General features: G+C 40.3%; 1 protein-coding gene across 5 annotated transcripts in view; it reads left to right on the forward strand.

Moving 5' to 3' along the window:
- TRPC4 (transient receptor potential cation channel subfamily C member 4) overlaps nt 1-19,444 on the forward strand; it is a 1,361,777-nt gene that overhangs the window by 1,199,698 nt on the left and 142,635 nt on the right. For all 5 annotated transcript variants that reach the window (XM_069205494.1, XM_069205493.1, XM_069205497.1 and 2 more), the window contains one exon: nt 6,687-6,826. In XM_069205494.1, coding sequence (XP_069061595.1) covers nt 6,687-6,826 — 140 coding nt within the window. The remainder of the gene's footprint in view (nt 1-6,686; nt 6,827-19,444) is intronic.

The following is a 19,444-nucleotide window of genomic DNA, read 5'->3' on the forward strand; positions in this document are numbered from 1 at the left end:
AAAATGGGTTTTTCTGATTTAAGTCTGCCTGTTCCTGAAAGCTGAGAAGCTGGTGATTTTAGCACCGCAAACCCCTTGTTGATGCCATTTTCGGGGGAAAAACCACAAGCCTTCTTCTGCAGCCCCTTTTTCCCATTTTTTTGAAAAAACTAAATTTTCACTGTATTTTGGCTAATTTCTTGGCCTCCTTCAGGGGAACCCACAAAATCTGGGTACCTCTAGAATCTCTATGATGTTGGAAAAAAAGGACGCAAATTTGGCTTGGCTAGCTTATGTGGACAAAAAGTTATGAGGGCCTAAGTGCGAACTGTCCCAAATAGCCAAAAAAAGGCCTGGCACAGGAGGGGGAAAAGGCCTGGCAGCGAAGGGGTTAAGGACCTCAAAGAGGCACACAACCATATCTCTCCATTTGTTTTATTGGCAATAACAACTGCACTCACCCATTCAGCTATGTTCACAGATTTTATTATCTTATCTATACACAAATGACCCAAGTGCTTCCTCAGTTGATCTCTCAGACATAAGGGAGCATCACACACTGTGTGCACTTCTGGAATAGCATAATTGTTTAGAATTATTCATGTTCCAATTTTATTAAAAAAAACTTGGGGATATTTATCCAAAATGTCTTTCGTAGCATTTTTTTCTATTTTATCAAAATAATGTGAGTAGCGGTGCCAGGCATTAACACAATGCCAAGTTTACCCTGATCGATCTATCCCATACTGTTTCTTTTCATTTAATGCCACATACATTTTAGTGACTATTTCTCTGTATTTAAAATGCAAGTTATCCTCAAAATAAGCCAAAGTTACGATGTCTAAATTACATAAGCAACCACTTTTATATCAGATGTTTTTACATGGTTATCATGCCACACAGAGCCTTAAAGGTTGAATCCAATAGCATGGTAACAGATGAGCTGGATTCCATTATAATCTTCACTTCAACCTGACCAAATTTAACCATGTCGTGAGGCCCCTTCTTACTTGCAATTTCACTTGCCTCAGAGTTTACTTACAGGGTAAAAATGGTGGTTTCATTTTTATTTTACTGTGACTCTGACAATGTATCTGTAACATAATTTATATTGGTTTAATTTCTTGTACTCTTACATACCCTTATAAAATGTCCTATTTTGTTACATTTTCATTTTTTCCTTATGCAGGACAATATGCACTAATTCCCATGTGATTATTTGATCCTCATCTAAAACAATTTCCACTGAGACAAGTTATTTTCTTATTTTTTTCCCTTGCTTGTATTTTTTTACTGCATTAACCTTCACATACTCCACCACAGCGTTCACCTTCACACTCATTCCCTTCTATAGCATTTGTACCTTGTAATACTTTTACAGAATGAATTGAACTTTCAATGCCCTTGACAATATTAATGGTCTCCTCAAGCGTAGGGTTAGTGCAACATAATAAACATTCCTCAATTTCCTTAATGTGACAATTCAATACTACTCCATCACGTAGGTATTGATCAACAGCATTGTTAAATTCACAAGTACTGGCTAACCCTCTTAGCGCCACCACATATTGATCTATTGTTTCTCCAACATCTTGTTTCTGAGAATAAAAATGAAAACGTTCCAAGACGATACTAGGTACTTGTAAAAAATGTTTTGAGAGCCTTTTCTAAGTTTCAATAAAACATTCAAATCACCTGAATTGCCTGGGTCATTTGGGAGATGCAGTGCTGGTAAATGATCAAATATGTTTTGACCTTCGTTATCCAGACAGTTAAAAAGTTTAGCAAACTTATTGCCACTAAATATTTTAGAAATTCTCGAAACCAACATTTCCACTCAAGAGCTAGTTTGCCAAAATTTGGCAAAAATGTGTTCGTTGTTGTACATGTCCCCCACTTGCCATATTACCAACTAGAAACAGGGAGCGAGATGAAAAACGAAAAATATAATATTATCCTTAGTATGCAGCTAATGTTTGTAGAGATTCAATAAGTCTTTCACTCAAACAAAGGAATTAGAAATTAGATATGTACTTGAAATCTTTCACACATGCCTTGTAATGCACTTCCATGATTGTGTTATAGCCGACTTACAATAGTGAAGATGGCCACTGCGTGTGCCTGCTCGCGATGCTATCAAATAACATATAGTGCATTAAAAAAAAAGAAACACCGGTCACCTGGGGTCAGGCAGTGATGGTACAGCAGCGTAGAATGCAGCTTGGTTCCAGCTTATCACCTATTGCAGTGGCTTTGCCTGGGGTCAGGCAATCCATCACCGGCATGCTTAATCGGGCAATACGAAGCTTACGGTGTACAGAATGTGTCAATATGAAGCCTTCCGCAGTCCTCAATACTTCCAGCCATCACAACATGCTGATGCTCGCACAACAGCAACACAGAAACCAACAACGCAGCAGGAGTGCAAATCGCCTAGTAGATCACTTAGCAAAAAGTCACCAAATATGTAGTGTCCAAGGTGCCAGAATGAAGAAACTTCGGGTCCACAATGAGTAAATAGGAGTTGATATATTTATTCAAGTGGCAGGCAAATAACGAGGCAAGCTTACACACCACATCTGTCCTGATTGGTGTCTCCTTTCAACTGTCACTCACTAACATTCTTTCATTGAAACGCACGCATTCACCCCAGCACAACAAAGCAGCATACAATAGCCACTGCTTTATATGTAAACAACTATAGAATACAAAAATCTTATATCATAATCTTCATCATTGACTCAAAAAGCTGCTCTTCCAGAACTTATTATTGTGATCATGTGGTACCAGCAAAGACTCCCTGAGATTCTCATTCTGATGATAGTGCTTGGAATTATAGGGGGGGGGTTGATGCTAGGAAACACTGAGTTTCTCTGCCCTAGAAAAGTCCCTGCTATGAGCTAATACAATCATTTTCTATCAAATCCTACATTGACTTGACCTATTTGAGAATGTTACAACATCCAGGCTTTTTAAGAATTTAAGTTTAGGGATTGCACATGATAGCATTTCATACTATAGATGTAATAAATACACAAGTGTGTTATTATCAGTATAATTTTTATGGAATTGTTTATTTGTTTCTAAATATTTAATTGTTGGTTATATTTTTGAAAGTTGCAATAGGAAATACATGTGGCACTTAATTATAGTTCTGTCATCCATACGGTGGTTCCCCACAGTTTTTTTTCCCTTTGCCCTCCACTTTTAGCAAAACATGGTAAAATTGGCTTACACTTGATTGGCATGTTTAATGCACATATAAGTCCTTTGTAGAGTGGTATTCCATATATTCAGCTCTTACTAAATTTAATACTACGTGTGAGCCTGCAGCACTTATTGTGTCACCCATTTAAGTAGCCCCTTAAAACATGTGCTGGGCCTGCCAGTGCTGCCTGATTGCAGTTTTAAACTGTCAATTCGACTTAGCAGTGCAACCTCTTTGCAAAGATCTATACTCACCTTTTATGGCATATATCACCGCAAAGGTAGGCACTAGGTAGCCAATAGGGCAAGATGAATTTTAATTAACAGTTTGGATATGTATATTTAGGTTTTACATGTCCTGGTAGTGAATAGCTCCTAGGCTAGATTTGTGTTTTTTCACTACTGGGAGGCCTGCCTTTCCCATAGGATAATATTGGGTTGCCTTATTTTATATTTAATAAGCACTAACCTTTCATTGGGAATGGGTGAACATTTCATGTTTGGTGTCTCTAAGTGATAATCAAAAATCTTCATTAATGGTTGTTAGACTTGGACCGCTCTGCAGAGTCACCTGCTCATTTGTTGCCTATTTTCCCTCCACTTTTTGCTGAAATCATTTTTGATGGCACTGCTTACCAGTGCTGCCGTGCTTGTGCTAACTCCCCTAGACATGGTTAGATTGGGTTAACCCCATAACAATTTCCTCATGGGTTAGGAGGGTGTCCAGCAGTCACCCTAGCCATGGAGTAGTAAAACCTACAAAGCTGGCACCTCATCACAGCTCCACAGAACAACTTATGGACCTTCGAGAGAGAGAAGAAGAGGATGTAGTCTTCTTTCTGAAGGGATGGATCTGTTCTTAATTGTATCCAGGATAAAGAATTATACTTCAAGGCTCAGTTAGATGCCCTCAAGTGTGATTACAGGGACATCAAAATCTGCAAGAACCCATTTTCCTAGAGTGGGCAGTGACCATTTGAAAAGGACATGACCTTCCTGGTAGCCTTTGCTAGATTGAGTCCTGACACCTAAGTGCTGTCCCTGAGAGTGGTGTACAGAAGGATGTATTCTAAAATCCCTTAAAATGTTTGACTTAGAAAGATTTTGACTTTCAGACTTACAGAGAGCCTAGACCAATAACCCAAGTAACCCCACTGGGCAAGAAAATCAGGTTGGTCCCCCTCAGAGACTTTTCTACCTGAAAGGTGGACCCAAATGGCAAGCCCATCAGACTTTGGTGTGACCTTTCCAGATATAGGCTGAGGCCTTGTCCCACTGGAGGAATCTGAGCCCCAAAAAGGGGACAAAGTAAGAAGGTAGAACTTTTGACCGAACAAAGACAGTAGATGTACCTGGCCAATAAAAGGACTTGCCTAGGTGTGAAATTTGACTTTTACTGTGTGCAGCGTTTGCCAACTAAATCAATATGAAACAATATTAGTGACCTAATTAGTAAGCCATAGCCTCCTTAACTTGCCAATGTTGTATAGTCTAATAGATCCGATCCCATGTATCTAAGTGTGGGGTTCCGCAAGCTCCTCTGCTTAGCATGACACTATTTAATGTATATATTTTCTTTGTGGCTGGTATCTTCAGAGCCTGAGGCTTTGAGAAATGCTCCTATGCCGATGACAGTCAGCTTGTTATCTCCGTAGAGGAGAGACATAGGGAGGGCCGGGAGAACCTCACTGATTGCCTGTCAGATGTAGCCGCCTGGATGAAAGCACTTTGTCTGAAGCATAATGCAGATAAAATGGAGACCATCTTACATAGTAAAGTGGATTTTTTTAGGCCTACCTGAGCTCTGTGCTCAGCCAAACCTTCTAAGAAAACAGAATGAGTGGTCAGTCTTTCACTCATCTGGCAGCCTCTCATTGGAACTTGCTACCTGCTAATCTTCCTCTGACTTCAGACCATTGCATGTTCAGAAAAAGGTTAAATACCTGGCTATTTTCCTTATAAATGTGTGTGAATTGGCTACACTGTTGAAAGAGCTATAGCACCCTGATATCACTGAGGGGATGAGTGCTGAGCTTTAGAAATAATATAAAGAAATAAATAGGTGACCATTTACAAAACATCCCTTCTGAAACCATAGAGCTAAAGTAAAAAGACATACATAATAAAATAATTGCATAAATAAACACAATAAATAAAGCTATAATATTTAGATCTATTATTTTATAAATAATAGAATAGTCTGACTAGGCTCAGACTAACATATGCATAGATCAAATTCAGCTGGTCCACATAAGTTATATACATTCCGGGATATCATGCAGATGTTTAAAAATGCTCAGAAACACAACTAAGTATTGCAGTGTCAAATGTGAGAATGGTAAATGTTAACCAGCATCCTACGTCGTGACTGATCTCTCCCAAACAGCATCTTGTTCCATTGGTTAAACTGAAATCTTACCACTATAAAGCTGTGGAGGACTGAGATGCAATTGAAATGTAAATAAGCAAGAGAAATTCTGGATGTAGTCTAGCATTTGACATCTCATGTAAAATAATATTAAATAAAGTTGCATGCTAAAAGGCATGAGCTATTTTAGCACCAATGTGTCAATGCTGACTACTAGATGTTGATTTATTTATTGGTCAGTGGAAATGTGACTGGTTTCACTCCTTTAGGTGATATTAATTTCATGGGGCCCAAATGTGGAGCTAAGTTTATTCTTCTGTGGTCAGTCAGAGCTTGATCTGTCTTAGGTGTAGGAGGGTGACAAGGATTTGATGCTTTGTGTTGAAAAAGAGATTTGTAAGGCGTTCCTGGTAATGGAGGGGATGTCCATGGGTGTTTACTGTTATAGTTTCTGAAGGGACATACTAACCTTCTAAGTGTGATTTGCTGGCAGTGGGTTTTTGATAGTAAATTTGTGTGAGTGGTGGTGATTGTATTGGCTTATGTTTGTTCAACCTTGAATGTGCAGGTGGATGTAGGAAAGGCTGATGTTATTTGTGTGGATCTGTGTGCCTTTGGATGTTCTGTGGTACAAAGTTTAGTTGGGGTAGAATGGGGTCTATGGAATGAATAAACTTTCTGCAAGTTGGGATCTTATTCAGAAACTGGAAGTGACAATTTGTACATTTTTTAAGCCTCTCAAATTGCCACTAACAAAGAATAAAAAAAAATCCTGGAGCCATACTTTAAAACAATTTAAAAAAAAACATTTTCTTGTGATGGATTAGGATAAGATTGCAATATTTACTAGAGGAAAATGTGTATTACTGCAAGTGATAAAGGATTATTAAGGGGAGTACTGCTATTTATTTCACATGTTGAAATACAGAACAAAAGACAGTTCTGTTGTGCTTTTTTAAATGCATCCATCCATTCATGTTAGCAGGAGTTATTGTTTTGCATGTCTTTGTTTTGTGATGGTTTTTGTGAAGGTTTAATAATAAAAATTTGAAAAGCACTGTATGTTTCTATTGAAGAAAATTCTTATGTTTGAATACATTCATCCTTAGTGTTGATGTTTTTGTATTTGCAGGATTTATTTGGGGTGAAATAAAACAGATGTGGGACGGTGGATTTCAAGATTACATTCACGACTGGTGGAACCTAATGGATTTTGTAATGAATTCCTTATACTTGGCAACAATTTCTTTAAAAATCGTTGCCTCTGTAAAGGTACAGTAATAACTAAATACCTATTGTATCATTAACTTTATGGGTAAGGATATACTATTAACAGACCTGTTGATTGTTTTTCTAAATCATTCCAATGCTGCATGTAAGATGTAGATTAATAAATATCTGCATGCATTAAAGAATGTGTTACTTCGAATAAACTTTTGTACCACCATGCCTGTGTTTGAAGGAGGGTAGATATTTTCACTGATGTATCATTCATTTGAATAGGTGACCACGTATCTCTACACAGGTCAGTTCTGTTATCACCCCTCCCTGCATAAATGTCCTCCGCATGTAGTTCTTATTTCACAGGTTTTTTTCCGAAACAGAATAGTACATATTCTAAAATCATTTCTAATATGTGCCACATGTCTGAAAACAAAAACTGTTAATAATACTTATCTCATGGCTAGGTGTGCAGTATAACAATTATGGTTATATTCTGGATAGTTTATTCAAACGTAGGGACCGAATTACAAAATATTTCACACAACATATGTTGCTGTGCTGCATTGCATTGAAAGAAAGGGGAAAAGCAAGAAAGCACAATACCTACAGACAAATGGTGTTGTGTCTTCCTCTCCATACAATGGCGCTCTTTGAGCCAGACTTGTTCTATGCAAACTCCATTGCGCCACAGTGCAAAGCTGTGAGTCTCATGTCGAGAATAGTTATTATACTGGGGGAGGGGGACACACTTACATAAAAAAGCCACATTCTTAGACTTACAACTTTTTTCAAATAGGAGGAGTATTGTACAATACAGTACATATGCAATGTTGGAAAAATTAGGAGCAATAAAAACATTTCTCCTTTTAATGCCTGCCTCAGGGAAGCATGATTATTTGATGAAAAGTTCTGTCTATCATTGTTGGTAGATAGGACTTTGCATAAAAACCTGTGATTGGCTGCATAGGAATACAAACAATCTCCCCTCAGTTTCCAGATCTGGCTGGGGCATGGCTGTAGCCTAAAATTAAGTTGAACAAAGTTGGCAAACAGCACATGCCTTCACAAAGGTGGTATTTTGCTGACTATGCAGACAGAGTTTACAACATCACACAGCCTTTTTATGATTAGTAAGAATTATGCAACTGGTCTTTTTCCTAAATTATGTTTGGCATAGGGTCTGTGAAGTATTGTACAAAAAATGTTTTTTCTGTGAAGTGTACTGGATGAGAATTAAACTGTGATGTGGAAAATAAAGACATCCTTAAGGAAAAACATGCTTTCCTAATTAATTTCATTAACATCATATATTCTAACAAACTCAGGAAAACATCATTTATGATGATGTCCTTCACATGATAGTCTTTTGGGTTTTCTTCTGATGTGGACCATGTAGCAATATCAACATCACTTAATGCATGCAAGACATGGAAGGTATCATTGTACAAACTACTTTTCAAAACCCTAATAGCAGGTTCTACCTTTGCTTTAAGTCCAGATGTGTACTGGGTTATATTTGTTCTGCTGTCCATGGGCTGGCATTGGCGATGGGGCCACTAAGTATTGGATATATACATATCACATATTGCTTGTAGATGACAAGATTGTTGATTCCATTATTTTCACACCATGGGTGATATACTGTGTTCCAACAGAGTCTGTATCGTGTGACAGTGAATCAGTCATTTTTCAGTTTCTACTATTGTTAACCCCTTTGCTGCCAGGCCTTTTCCCCCTCCTGTGCCGAGCCTTTTAATGGCTATTTGGGGCAGTTTGCGCTTAGGCCCTCATAACGTTTTGTTCACATAAGCTACCCACGCCCAATTTGCGTCCTTTTTTTCCAACATCCTAGGGATTCTAGAGGTACCCAGACTTTGTGGGTTCCCCTGAAGGAGACCACGAAATTAGCCAAAAGACAGTGAATTTTTATTTTTTTTTTTAAATGGGAAAAAAGGGCTGCAGAAGGCAGTTCGTGTTTTTTTCCCTGAAAATGGCACCAACAAAGGGTTTGTGGTGGCAAGATCACCATCTTCTCAGCTTTCAGGAACAGGCAGACTTGAATTGGAAAACCCAATTTGTCAATACAAGTTTGACATTTTACTGGGACATACCCCATTTTTACTATCTTTTGTGCTTTCAGCCTCCTTCCAGTTAGTGACCAAAATGGGTGAGAAATAAATGCAGGATCCCAGAAAGCTAAACATTTCTGAAAAGTAGACATAATTCTGAATTCAGCAAGGGGTCATTTGTGTAGATCCTACAAGTGTTTCCTACAGAAAATAACAGCTGAAATCAAAAAATATTGAAATTGAGGTGAAAAAAACAGCCATTTTTCTCCTTGTTTTTTTTCCCTGCGATGTCAGATTTTTTAAAGCAATATACAGTTATGTCAGCTGGACTCTTCTGGTTGCGGGGATATATAGGGCTTGTAGGTTCATCAAGAACTCTAGGTACCCAGAGCCAATAAATGAGCTGCACCTTGCAATGGGTTTTTATTCTATACCAGGTATACAGCAATTAATTTGCTGAAATATAAAAAAGTAAAAAATAGGTATCAAGAAAACCTTTGTATTTCCAAAATGGCCACAACATACGGTGTTGAGAAGCAGTGGTTATTTGCACATCTCTGAATTCCAGGGTGCCCATACTAGCATGTGAATTAGAGGGCATTTCTCAAATAGACGTCTTTTTTACACACTGCCTTACATTTGGAAGGAAAAATGTAGACAAAGACAAGGGGCAATAACACTTGTTTTACTATTCTGTGTTCCCCCAAGTCTCCCAATAAAAATGGTACCTCACTTGTGTGGGTAGGCCTGGCGCCCACGAAAGGAAATGGCTCAAAACACAACGTGGACACATCACATTTTTTCACAGAAAACAGAGGTTTTTTTTTACAAAGTGCCTACCTGTGGATTTTGGCCTGTAGCTCAGCCGGCACCTAGGGAAACCTAGCAAACCAGCACATTTTTGAAAACTAGGCACCTACGGGGAATCCAGGATGGGGTGACTTGTGGGGCTCTGACCAGGTTCTATTAACTAGAATCCTTTGCAAACCTCAAAATTTGACCAAAAAAATAAGTTTTCCTCTCATTTTGGTGACAGAAAGTTGTGTAATCTGAGAGGAGCCACAAATTTCCTTCCACCGAGCGTTTCCCCAAGTCTCCCGATAAAAATGGTACCTCACTTGTGTGGGTAGGCCTGGCGCCCACGAAAGGAAATGGCCCAAAACACAACGCGGACACATCACATTTTTTCACAGAAAACAGAGATGTTTTTTACAAAGTGCCTACCTGTGGATTTTGGCCTCTAGCTCAGCCGGCACCTGGGGAGACCTAGCAAACAAGCGCATTTCTGAAAACTAGAAACCTAGGGGAATCCAAGATGGGGTGACTTGTGGGGCTCTGACCAGGTTCTGTTACCCAGAATCCTTTGTAAACCTCAAAATATGGCCAAAAAAACACTTTTTCCTCTCATTTCGGTGACAGAAAGTTCTGGAATCTGAGAGGAGCCACAAATTTCCTTCCACCCAGCGTTCCCCCAAGTCTCCCGATAAAAATGGTACCTCACTTTTGTGGGTATGCCTAGCACCCACGAAATCAAATGGCCCAAAACACAACATGGACACATCACATTTTTTCACAGAAAACAGAGGTGTTTTTTGCAAAGTGCCTACCTGTGGATTTTGGCCTCTAGATCAGCCAGCCCTGGGGGGGCAGAAATGGCCTAAAATAAATTTGCCCCCCAATCCCTCTGGGGAGCGACCCTTGCCTACGGGGTCGCTCCCCCTGCGTGACATTGGCGCAAAAGAAAAAAGCTCCCGGTGCCTAGTTGTTTCTGCCCCCCTTGGGGGCAGATTTACCTAAAATCGGCTGATTTGCCCCCAAGGGGGGGCAGAAATGGTCTAAATACAATTTGCCCCCCAGGGGAGCGACCGTTGCCTAATGGGTCGCTCCCCATCTCTAAAACAAAAAACAAAAAATAAAACACAAAATAAAAATATGCCCTGGCGCCTAGGGGTTTCTGCCCCCACTGGGGGCAGATCGGCCTAATAACAATAGGCCGATGGGGCAGAAATGGCCTAAAATAAATTCCCCCACCCCCCAACTCCGGGGAGCGACCCTTGCCTACGGGGTTGCACCCCTTGCGTGACATTGGCACAAAAAACATCCCTGGTGCCTAGTTGTTTCTGCCCCCCCTTGGGGGCAGATTGACCTAAAATCTGGCGATCTGCCCCCGGGGGGGCAAAAATGGTCTAAATACAATTTGCCCCCCCAGGGGAGCGACCCTTGCCTAATGGGTCGCTCCCCATCTCTAAAAAAAAAACCACACAAAAAAATTGCCCTGGTGCCTAGAGGACAAAACAGTATACAAGCAGGGAGATCAAAGTTGTGGATGTGTGTCAGTGCATGGCTGAGTTTATCTTGCTTAGTACTGCCTCTATCCCGTAATATGGTACCCCCTTCCTCCCTGGCTGTGTGAACAATCCATACCTGATCCATCCATGCCATTACCACAAACATAACATTAACAACAGTCACAATAGCAATGTGAGAATATAGATTAGTATATGGTGAGTATATGGCGACCTCACCGGGTAAGAATGGCACAATTCTTTATCATGTCCAGTCAAGTTACTTTGTAAAATGTTAGCTCAGTTCTGGGTACCTGTGGCTAAGAGCACACAAGCTTTATCAAAGGAACAAGTGTAAAGCATTAAGAAGCACCAAAACACCTTGAACAAGAAGAAAGTGCAGCACAATAAAAATCTGACACCATTTTATAAAGTTGGTTGTATTTTTCTCTTTAAATAGACACTTAGAAATTGAGTTGCTGGTTGGCAGAGGTATGGACCTTGATCGAGCAGAAACCACAATCCTAGTCAGGTTAAGTCAGATAGACACAAGAAATTAACCTGTGCCCACCCTGTGGTAGCTTGGCAAGGGGCAGGCAGGCTTAACTTAAGAAGCAATGTGCAAAGTGTTTGTGCAGCACTTAAAACAGTAAACAAGTGTAAATACCATAACAAATAACACACCCAGTTAGAAAAATAGATCTAAATATGATGTCGAAAACAAGACCAAAAACACAAAAAAACAATATGTGAATGTCAAGGAATATCTGCAAATATAGTGCTTAAAAGCATAAATCGCCAACTGGGGCTATCTGGTCATGCTAGACTGGGGCAAAGTCCAGAGTTCAGGTCACCCACGATGGAGCACAGGCTTGCTACAGGGCCTACGCAGGACCAACTGAGCAACAGTACCTTAATACTGTGGCAGCACAAGATGGGTCAATGATCCTCACACAGTTGGGGAGTTGCTCTGGATTTCTCCACGCAAATGCAGTGATGTGGCAGTTTAGAGTGTGGCAGTTCTGAATGTGATGTGCCAGGTTATTTAATGCTGGAGGGGCAATGCGTCAATCTTTTCCATGCAGTGGCAGCAATGCGTTGTTTCTGAAGCTGTGGTTCTGCAGATGATATGGCGGTTGTGAGTGCAACCCACTGGTCCGGTCCCTTCAACAGGGGTGATGCATCAATCATGATCTCACAGCAGGCGATGCATTGGTTCCGATTGCCACAATCGCATCAATGCGCAGGTTCTGACAGATGCAGCACTTTATACTCCCTTCCAAGGGCCCTGAACTTGGTTGGCACCACTTGGCAGAGCAAGATTTGCAGCAAGCAAAGTCCAGTTGCTGTTTGTAGATGGAACTGAGGTCTTTGATTTCCTGGAGACTTCCAAATAAAAGGCAAGCCAGCAAGCCCTTGGAGTCACTTTGGTTCTGGAGATGTAGAGATGCAGGTTCAGCCCTTCTCACTCCCAGGCAAGACGGCAACAGGCAGCAGGGCAGCCACAGTAAAGCAGGAGTCCAGCAAAGTCCAGCAGACGGTCAGTCCCATTAGCAGCACAGCAGTCATTCTTCCTGGCAGAATATCCTCAGATCCAGAAGTATACTGATTTGGTGGTGTCAGAGGTCCAGTACTTATACCCGGTTGGGCCTTTGAAGTAGGGGGAATTCAAAGAGATGCTTTTGAAGTGCACAATACCCTGCTTTTCCTGCCCTGGCTCCAGACTCACTGCAAAGGAGTTTTGCAGCCATTGGCGTGGGATCAGGACACAGCCTATTCAGCTGTAAATGTCAGCTCCTCTCTCCCATCCTGCTTAGGATGGGACCTCAGGATGGTGATGGGCCATCAGTCACACCTATGCTCCATTTGTGTGTGGATGTCTGAATGGAATGAACAAGGGCCCAGAGGTCACCCACCCAGACGCTTAGAGGAAGAAATTGCCAACTTTCTAAAAGTCACATTACTCAACAATGGAGTGACCCAAAAACAATCTGAAGGACCTGGGTAACTAGTAATACATGACAACAGTGGTCCTCAACAGATAAGATTATTCTGAATAACCCTACCCTAATGATTTGTTACATAATCCACTGTATAATTCAAGGATGGGAATGGGCGCTACTACTGCCCATAAGGGAGAATCCATTATACACTTTGAAACTCAACATCACACAAGACAGCACATTTATATGTATACATTTTTATGCATTGTAAAAAACACCAAATATAAGCACATTATATACACATCAGGTTGGTCCAACAAACGAACATGAAAGAATGCTCAAAAAAGAAGTGTAGAAAGCAAATCAGAAAAAAAGAGAAAGGAAAAAAGGCTAATTAAATATGTCATCTCATTTATACAGGAGCCTGGTTGTATATACTGTTTCTTCAACATAACAATCTTTTCATCAAGTCAGAGGCAATCGTCTTCTTGATAATCACCCCTTCGTGAAAGCAATTTACAATCCAGGTTAGACCAAATGTTGACATTTCCACCTGGCAGGATGTAAAGAAGGGAGGGCCACTCTAAGCTTTAAAAGTGGGTCCTCTTTAGGACAGGATGCCTTATGGAATAAGGAGCAACCTGAGAAAGACTTTCAGTATCAGTACTGTAAACAATAGATTAACGAGGGCTAACCGGTCTAGAAAAAGGCAACAGATCAAATCCTTAAAGCAATGGAATGCTGCCAGGCTTCTAATAGTACATTTATATGTGACTCTAAGGATGTCTTGGTGAAACAATGCAGTGTAGTGATACGCTTCGAAAACAATTTGTGGCCTTCAATTCTTTGAATCATTCACAGGCTCGCAGTAATTCCAGGGATGACAATTCAAGCTGATGCCAATGCGACTCTCCTGCAATTACTGAGAGCCTGTGAATAATTCAAAGAATTGAAGGCCACAAATAGTTTTCAAAGCATTCCACTACTCCTCATTGTTTTGCCAAGACACCTTTTGAGTTTTATGGGTTTAATGCAACTATTCATATGATACCTTGAATTATCACATTTAGTAGTCCCATTTGGAAGTTAGCACTGCAGAGTTGTCAGTCTAAAACTACAGACTTGCTAATGGGGCAACTAGCCTGAAAATGAAACTGAAAATGGGTGGTTTTTACTCTGGTGACATGTAATGTTAACAAAAAAACATGGCCATTTTTTTAATGTAATGCACCCTGCCTTTAGTGCTCAGCAAGCAGGCCCGGGTATTACTCAAAATGTTGAAAAAGGAATGTTTTACATGTTAAAGTCCAGTTAGTGGTTTCAAAACTGTTCTGCCAGCCTGCAGTGGTGGGCTGGGAATCATGTTTTCTTTTGTCAAACTAGTGTGCCACACTGAGTGCTGCAGTGTTGTTAACTCACAAGCCCTGGGTACTCCTGGTAGCATATACTAGGGATTTACCAATGAGTTAACTCAATCCATTTGTAGGTAGACTAATTAAATGTTACTTTTAAGCATCAGAGAGCATTCACAAAGGCATGCTTGGTGGGACTCAATGCACTTTAACGGTAAAATAACAGCAGCATCAGTCTAAACATTAGGAGGTGATAATGCAAAAAGGGGCACTTCTTTACAAGCAGGTTTTGCCAGCCAACATCACTACTGTAACCTTCCAGTATTCTTCAGTGTATAGCAGTATTCATCCAGGTTACCTCCCATTAATTTGGCTATCCTTTGCTTGTCGTTTCAAATACCCATATTGATTATTTAGGCTCTAGGAGAAAATCTGGGTTTATCCCTCAGTGCTGAGTGTCCTCTGTACCTGTGTCTTCCTTTCATAATCTCTGCTGCCCTGAGTGTCCCTGTTGATATGAAAACCTCTCGTCCCCATTGCCTTAATTGCAATCAACATCCCTGCTTTAAGTGCCTTCTGAAAAACAAATGAATTTGAACAGCAAATTTGTCCAAAGGCGTGCAAGCAGGTAGAGCGAATCAGTAATGTTGGAGAATGGGTAGGGATAGTTTAAAAACATGCAAGCATCACACCTCTGCTAACCTTACTCTACAGAACAGACCAACTCAGAAGATGCAAAAGCTTTCACATAGAATATAACAAAATACACTCTGGAACTAAGATGTATTTATCACTTTAATTGGCTAGGATTACTGAACAGAAAGAAAATAACAGACCGAAATGAGAATTCCAGTAAATAATGCAAAAACATGCACTCACAATATTCATGCGTTGATGTAGGAAATCCACCTTTTCTGTGTTGTGGCCTGAACTTTTTATGGTAAAAATTGTACCCCAGGGCCTGGACGTTAAATGTCACTAGCGTACTGCAGCACCCATTGTGCCATGCACTTTAGTGGCAGTGCAAATTTGGCTTCAGGCCTATCACTGTAGTCTGCCTCTAACAACGCAAGACATGCACTGCGACCCCTCATAATAAGCCTCTTTGGATAGGTAAACACCATCTTTATCATATTATTAATTCACACCTATGCCTTGTAGCCGACAAGGCTGGGTGAATGGTATTTAAAAGTGAACCATGTAAAAAGGTAATGTTGCCATGTCCTGACAGTGGCAAGTCCCTAAAAACATTTTTCAGAGTGGCAGGCATAGCCGTCCTATGTAGAAAACCAGGATCCAGATTAAAATGTTAATATTGTTTCTCAACAATGGGGCCAGTTAGGAAAACAATTAAACAAGTATTTTATTCTTTATTAAAAATCCAATTCAACAGTGAAGTCAGATTTTTAATAAATATTTAGGGGAATACCTTTAAGAAAGTTGAGCTGTGAGAAGGTTAGTTAGCATATACCAGCTCTCCATCTGTGCTCAGCCTTAAATAGATGTAAAAAGGGCATGAAATGCCTCCGAAGAGCAAAACAAAGGCTCACCTGAATAGGCAGAGATGTCTCCTCTCAACTTCACAGATTATGCAGCGTGTGACCTGTTGGCATCTATTTTTTAAACAAGTGTCAAATCCTCCTTAACTGGTCTGTTGAGCCACAAATAATACTTTGGAACACTTGAAAGTGAGAGAACAGGGGGCAAGACAGTTCTTATTATTTACTATCATGTTACTGAGGGACCCTGCTGTTTGCCTACCAAACCTCTCACCATGGGTTTGTTGTTGGTACAGTGCCTGTATCTAACTTGATTTTAGTCTTTTAGTGTTAGATGTGAAACAACAGTAAGATTTACACAATAATCTCCACACACAGAGAGATTCACCCCTCAGAGCCCAAGTTTAGTGTGGTCAAAGACTTTCACCATCTTGAAAATGCAGTGACACATGTTGGCCTTTTTTGCAGTAAGACAAACAGGACTTATGAAAAAGTGGGAAGGGTTGGTCTCAGGAACCTTTCCCTATTGGTTACAGAACGGTCAGATGACGCCTCAACCCACTAGAATGTACCAGGCATAAATGTGACACCTGCAGGCACCCACTTCAGAACACTTTCTTCATCTGCAGAAGATCAGAAGAGGACTGAACCTGAGAGGAGAACTGAGGGGCCAGATGTGCTCCCTCTTGTACACAGAACAAAGATGTGAATTTCAAGGATCAGTTGGCTGACCTCCTATGTGGTTACAGGGCGACAACAAGCTGCAAGCTGAAAGAGATCTTTTCCTGGAAGCACCTAGCTGACTTGTTGTAAATGGGCCTGGCCTCCATCCAGTTTTTGGCCTCTACCTCACACCCTGTGAGCCTGTAAGTACCTCTACAGAAGCCCTGGGAGCTTTAAAAGTGTACTCCTGCGGTGGATTGGGACTTAAATGGCTTATTCAGATGGTGAAATCTTTTGTCCATAAAGAACCTGGTTGGTGTATCAGTCCTGCACTCCATCGTGGTCAGCCTCAAATTACACATAGATCCTGGTTAACAGAGACCATTGACTACTGTTACACTTTGTGTTTTTTTGTGTTTTTGGTTCAATTTCTACTTTGCTCAGTTGAGGGCTGAGGACTAAGAATATCTTCTGTTTTGCTGCACCTTAATAAAAAGTCAGTCTTTATGTATATGTGATTGTTTTCCTTTAGGTACTGGTCATATTATCTAGCGCTAAGATGATCTGTCACACATTTTGGTGTCTCAGGAAATATCCTGAAATCTGTTGTGGGTTTGACGATTTGCAGTCATTGCACATTTTAACTCTGTGGGACCTCTATGTTTCCAGTGTGGGATCAACCATTATTTTCACGAGGTTTGGGAGAAAGCTTGAGACATTTGTCAATCTTTTCTGGAATACCTAAGATCCTCAAATTGACCTACTTGCTTTTTTCCATAGCTTTCTAATGTAGCCTCCATAATTCAGTGTGTTGTCTAGCTTTTCTCGACTTCTGCTAATCTCTTCCCGGTGCTCCACAATCACCCATAAAAAGAGGTGATGCCTGCTCTTAACAATTGGACCTCAGAGACAGTTTGATTATTATTTACTCCACTGAGCTTCTAGATAGTTAACTATGTGTTACGCATTTTGCAATGCTGCTTGGTCTTTTTAGAGATTACTTCAGAGAAGAGTAACTGTAGAGCAGATTAGGCGTGGAGGTTGAACCACGTGAAAAAGGGTCAGAGTGATAGCAGCACTTTTCAGCAGGGGCATAGAGGTTGGATCAGGTCAGAAGGGGTCAGAGGGGCATCAGAACTGTCCTCAGCTGGTCTAAAATTAACTCACTGTCATGGTACTCAGAAGGCCTGAGCAAAAATGTAAATAATGCTGACGTAATTTGCATAATTTAGTGTCATGTTTATTATGCTATATTCCTGAAATCATGTCATTATTCCATGACACATAATTACATATCATTTGTGGTAAAAAAATAAAAAATAAACATGAAACGTGTTATTCACACTACAAATTTACTGCACACGGAGGCAGACAACAGAACAAAATTGTGTGTTGTTTGTGGTGCATTGTTTAAATGCCTCTCACCCCACAAATTGATGTGAGGACACATTTCTCACCAAAATATAGCACAAAATAATATATTTCGTACACTTATGTGCAGTTTGCTATATTTATACCAACAATTATTGTAATTATACATAAGCAAATTATGCAAAATTCACACTCTCCTAGTACTTAATTTTTTCCTATTTCTAGTAGTCTTGTCCCTTTATCAACGGAAGGAGAACTCAAGATGGTATCAACAAAGGGCAATGGGGAGCTTGCCTTTTGTGTTTGAAAATTTGCTGTCTCCTTTTATTTTTTCTATCCGAGAATGCGTTTGCAGGTGTTTCCCTGGTTTGTCATCAGGAACCCCAAAACTGGACAGATATTCTTCACAACACCAGTGAAAAGCATCAAGGCAGTATTGGTTATTTAGGCAGTGCATAAATAGCTGCAGTGAGGCCTTGCAGCTGGGTAAATCACTGTACTATACAAAATCTCAGCCAGTGGTAAAAAAAACACAGCAGACCTCTTTTATTGTTTATGGAACCTTAAGTAAATTTGCTCCATTTTCTAGATCACCACAGAACTGCTTCTGTTTTACCTTGTGGTTCTGTTGTTGGCCTCTGCTCTCGCCAGATGCCAGCCCCTGTGGCGTCTTCCCCTTGCTACACCATTATCCAGTGCTTAATTTGTAAAACAATGTATGCCAGTGCTTTAAATAGGCAGGGTCTCTCCAGGTCTCGGACGCTTAAATAATCAAAACACACACAATAAAATGGGTCCCTATATTCATGTCCTCAACTTTGCTGGCAAAAACACTGTTTGATATCTGAACAATGAATGTACTAAACTTTAAGATAATCCATGTCAGCAATTTAGTTCCAGTTTTTATTTAACATGTTTAACACTCTTAGGGATTGTAAGATTAACTACACTATTTCCAGAATGTTGTGTCCCAGTATGTATTTTCATGTAGAACATTGCTTGTGTATAGTGCATATTTTTTTGCAAAATGGATTCTGCCCATTTTAATATGACCAGATTTTTTGCTTTTTTTGATCATTCGGATTTGGGCTTTTTACTGTGGGTGAGTCTCACTAGTTGTGTCTCACCCACAGAAATCACATGGTAAATGGAATGCATGTGTTTACTGCCAGTGTCCATCTTTTAAAGATAAGGGCACTGTGATGCAGCAAGGATAAGGGGCACCTGGCTTATTACATGTTAACACATGTGCACAATCATATACACACATCTGTGGCTGCGTGTGTGAGACTTCCATTGCGCACAGTCCAGTAACTACACACAGGTAGCCTGGTGCAAAGGGGACTTTTCAGGTTTAGACAATGACATGGGGTAGGCCTTATAAAATCAGCAGGCAAGTCATGTTGGTTTACTGTTTTGTCTGTAGTGACCTTACGTTAGATACATAGCAGACATCTGCATTAGAGTGCAGTTTCTCTTCCCTT

The sequence above is a fragment of the Pleurodeles waltl genome, chromosome 8 (genome assembly GCF_031143425.1).
Source record: "Pleurodeles waltl isolate 20211129_DDA chromosome 8, aPleWal1.hap1.20221129, whole genome shotgun sequence".
Lineage (NCBI taxonomy): Eukaryota > Metazoa > Chordata > Amphibia > Caudata > Salamandridae > Pleurodeles > Pleurodeles waltl.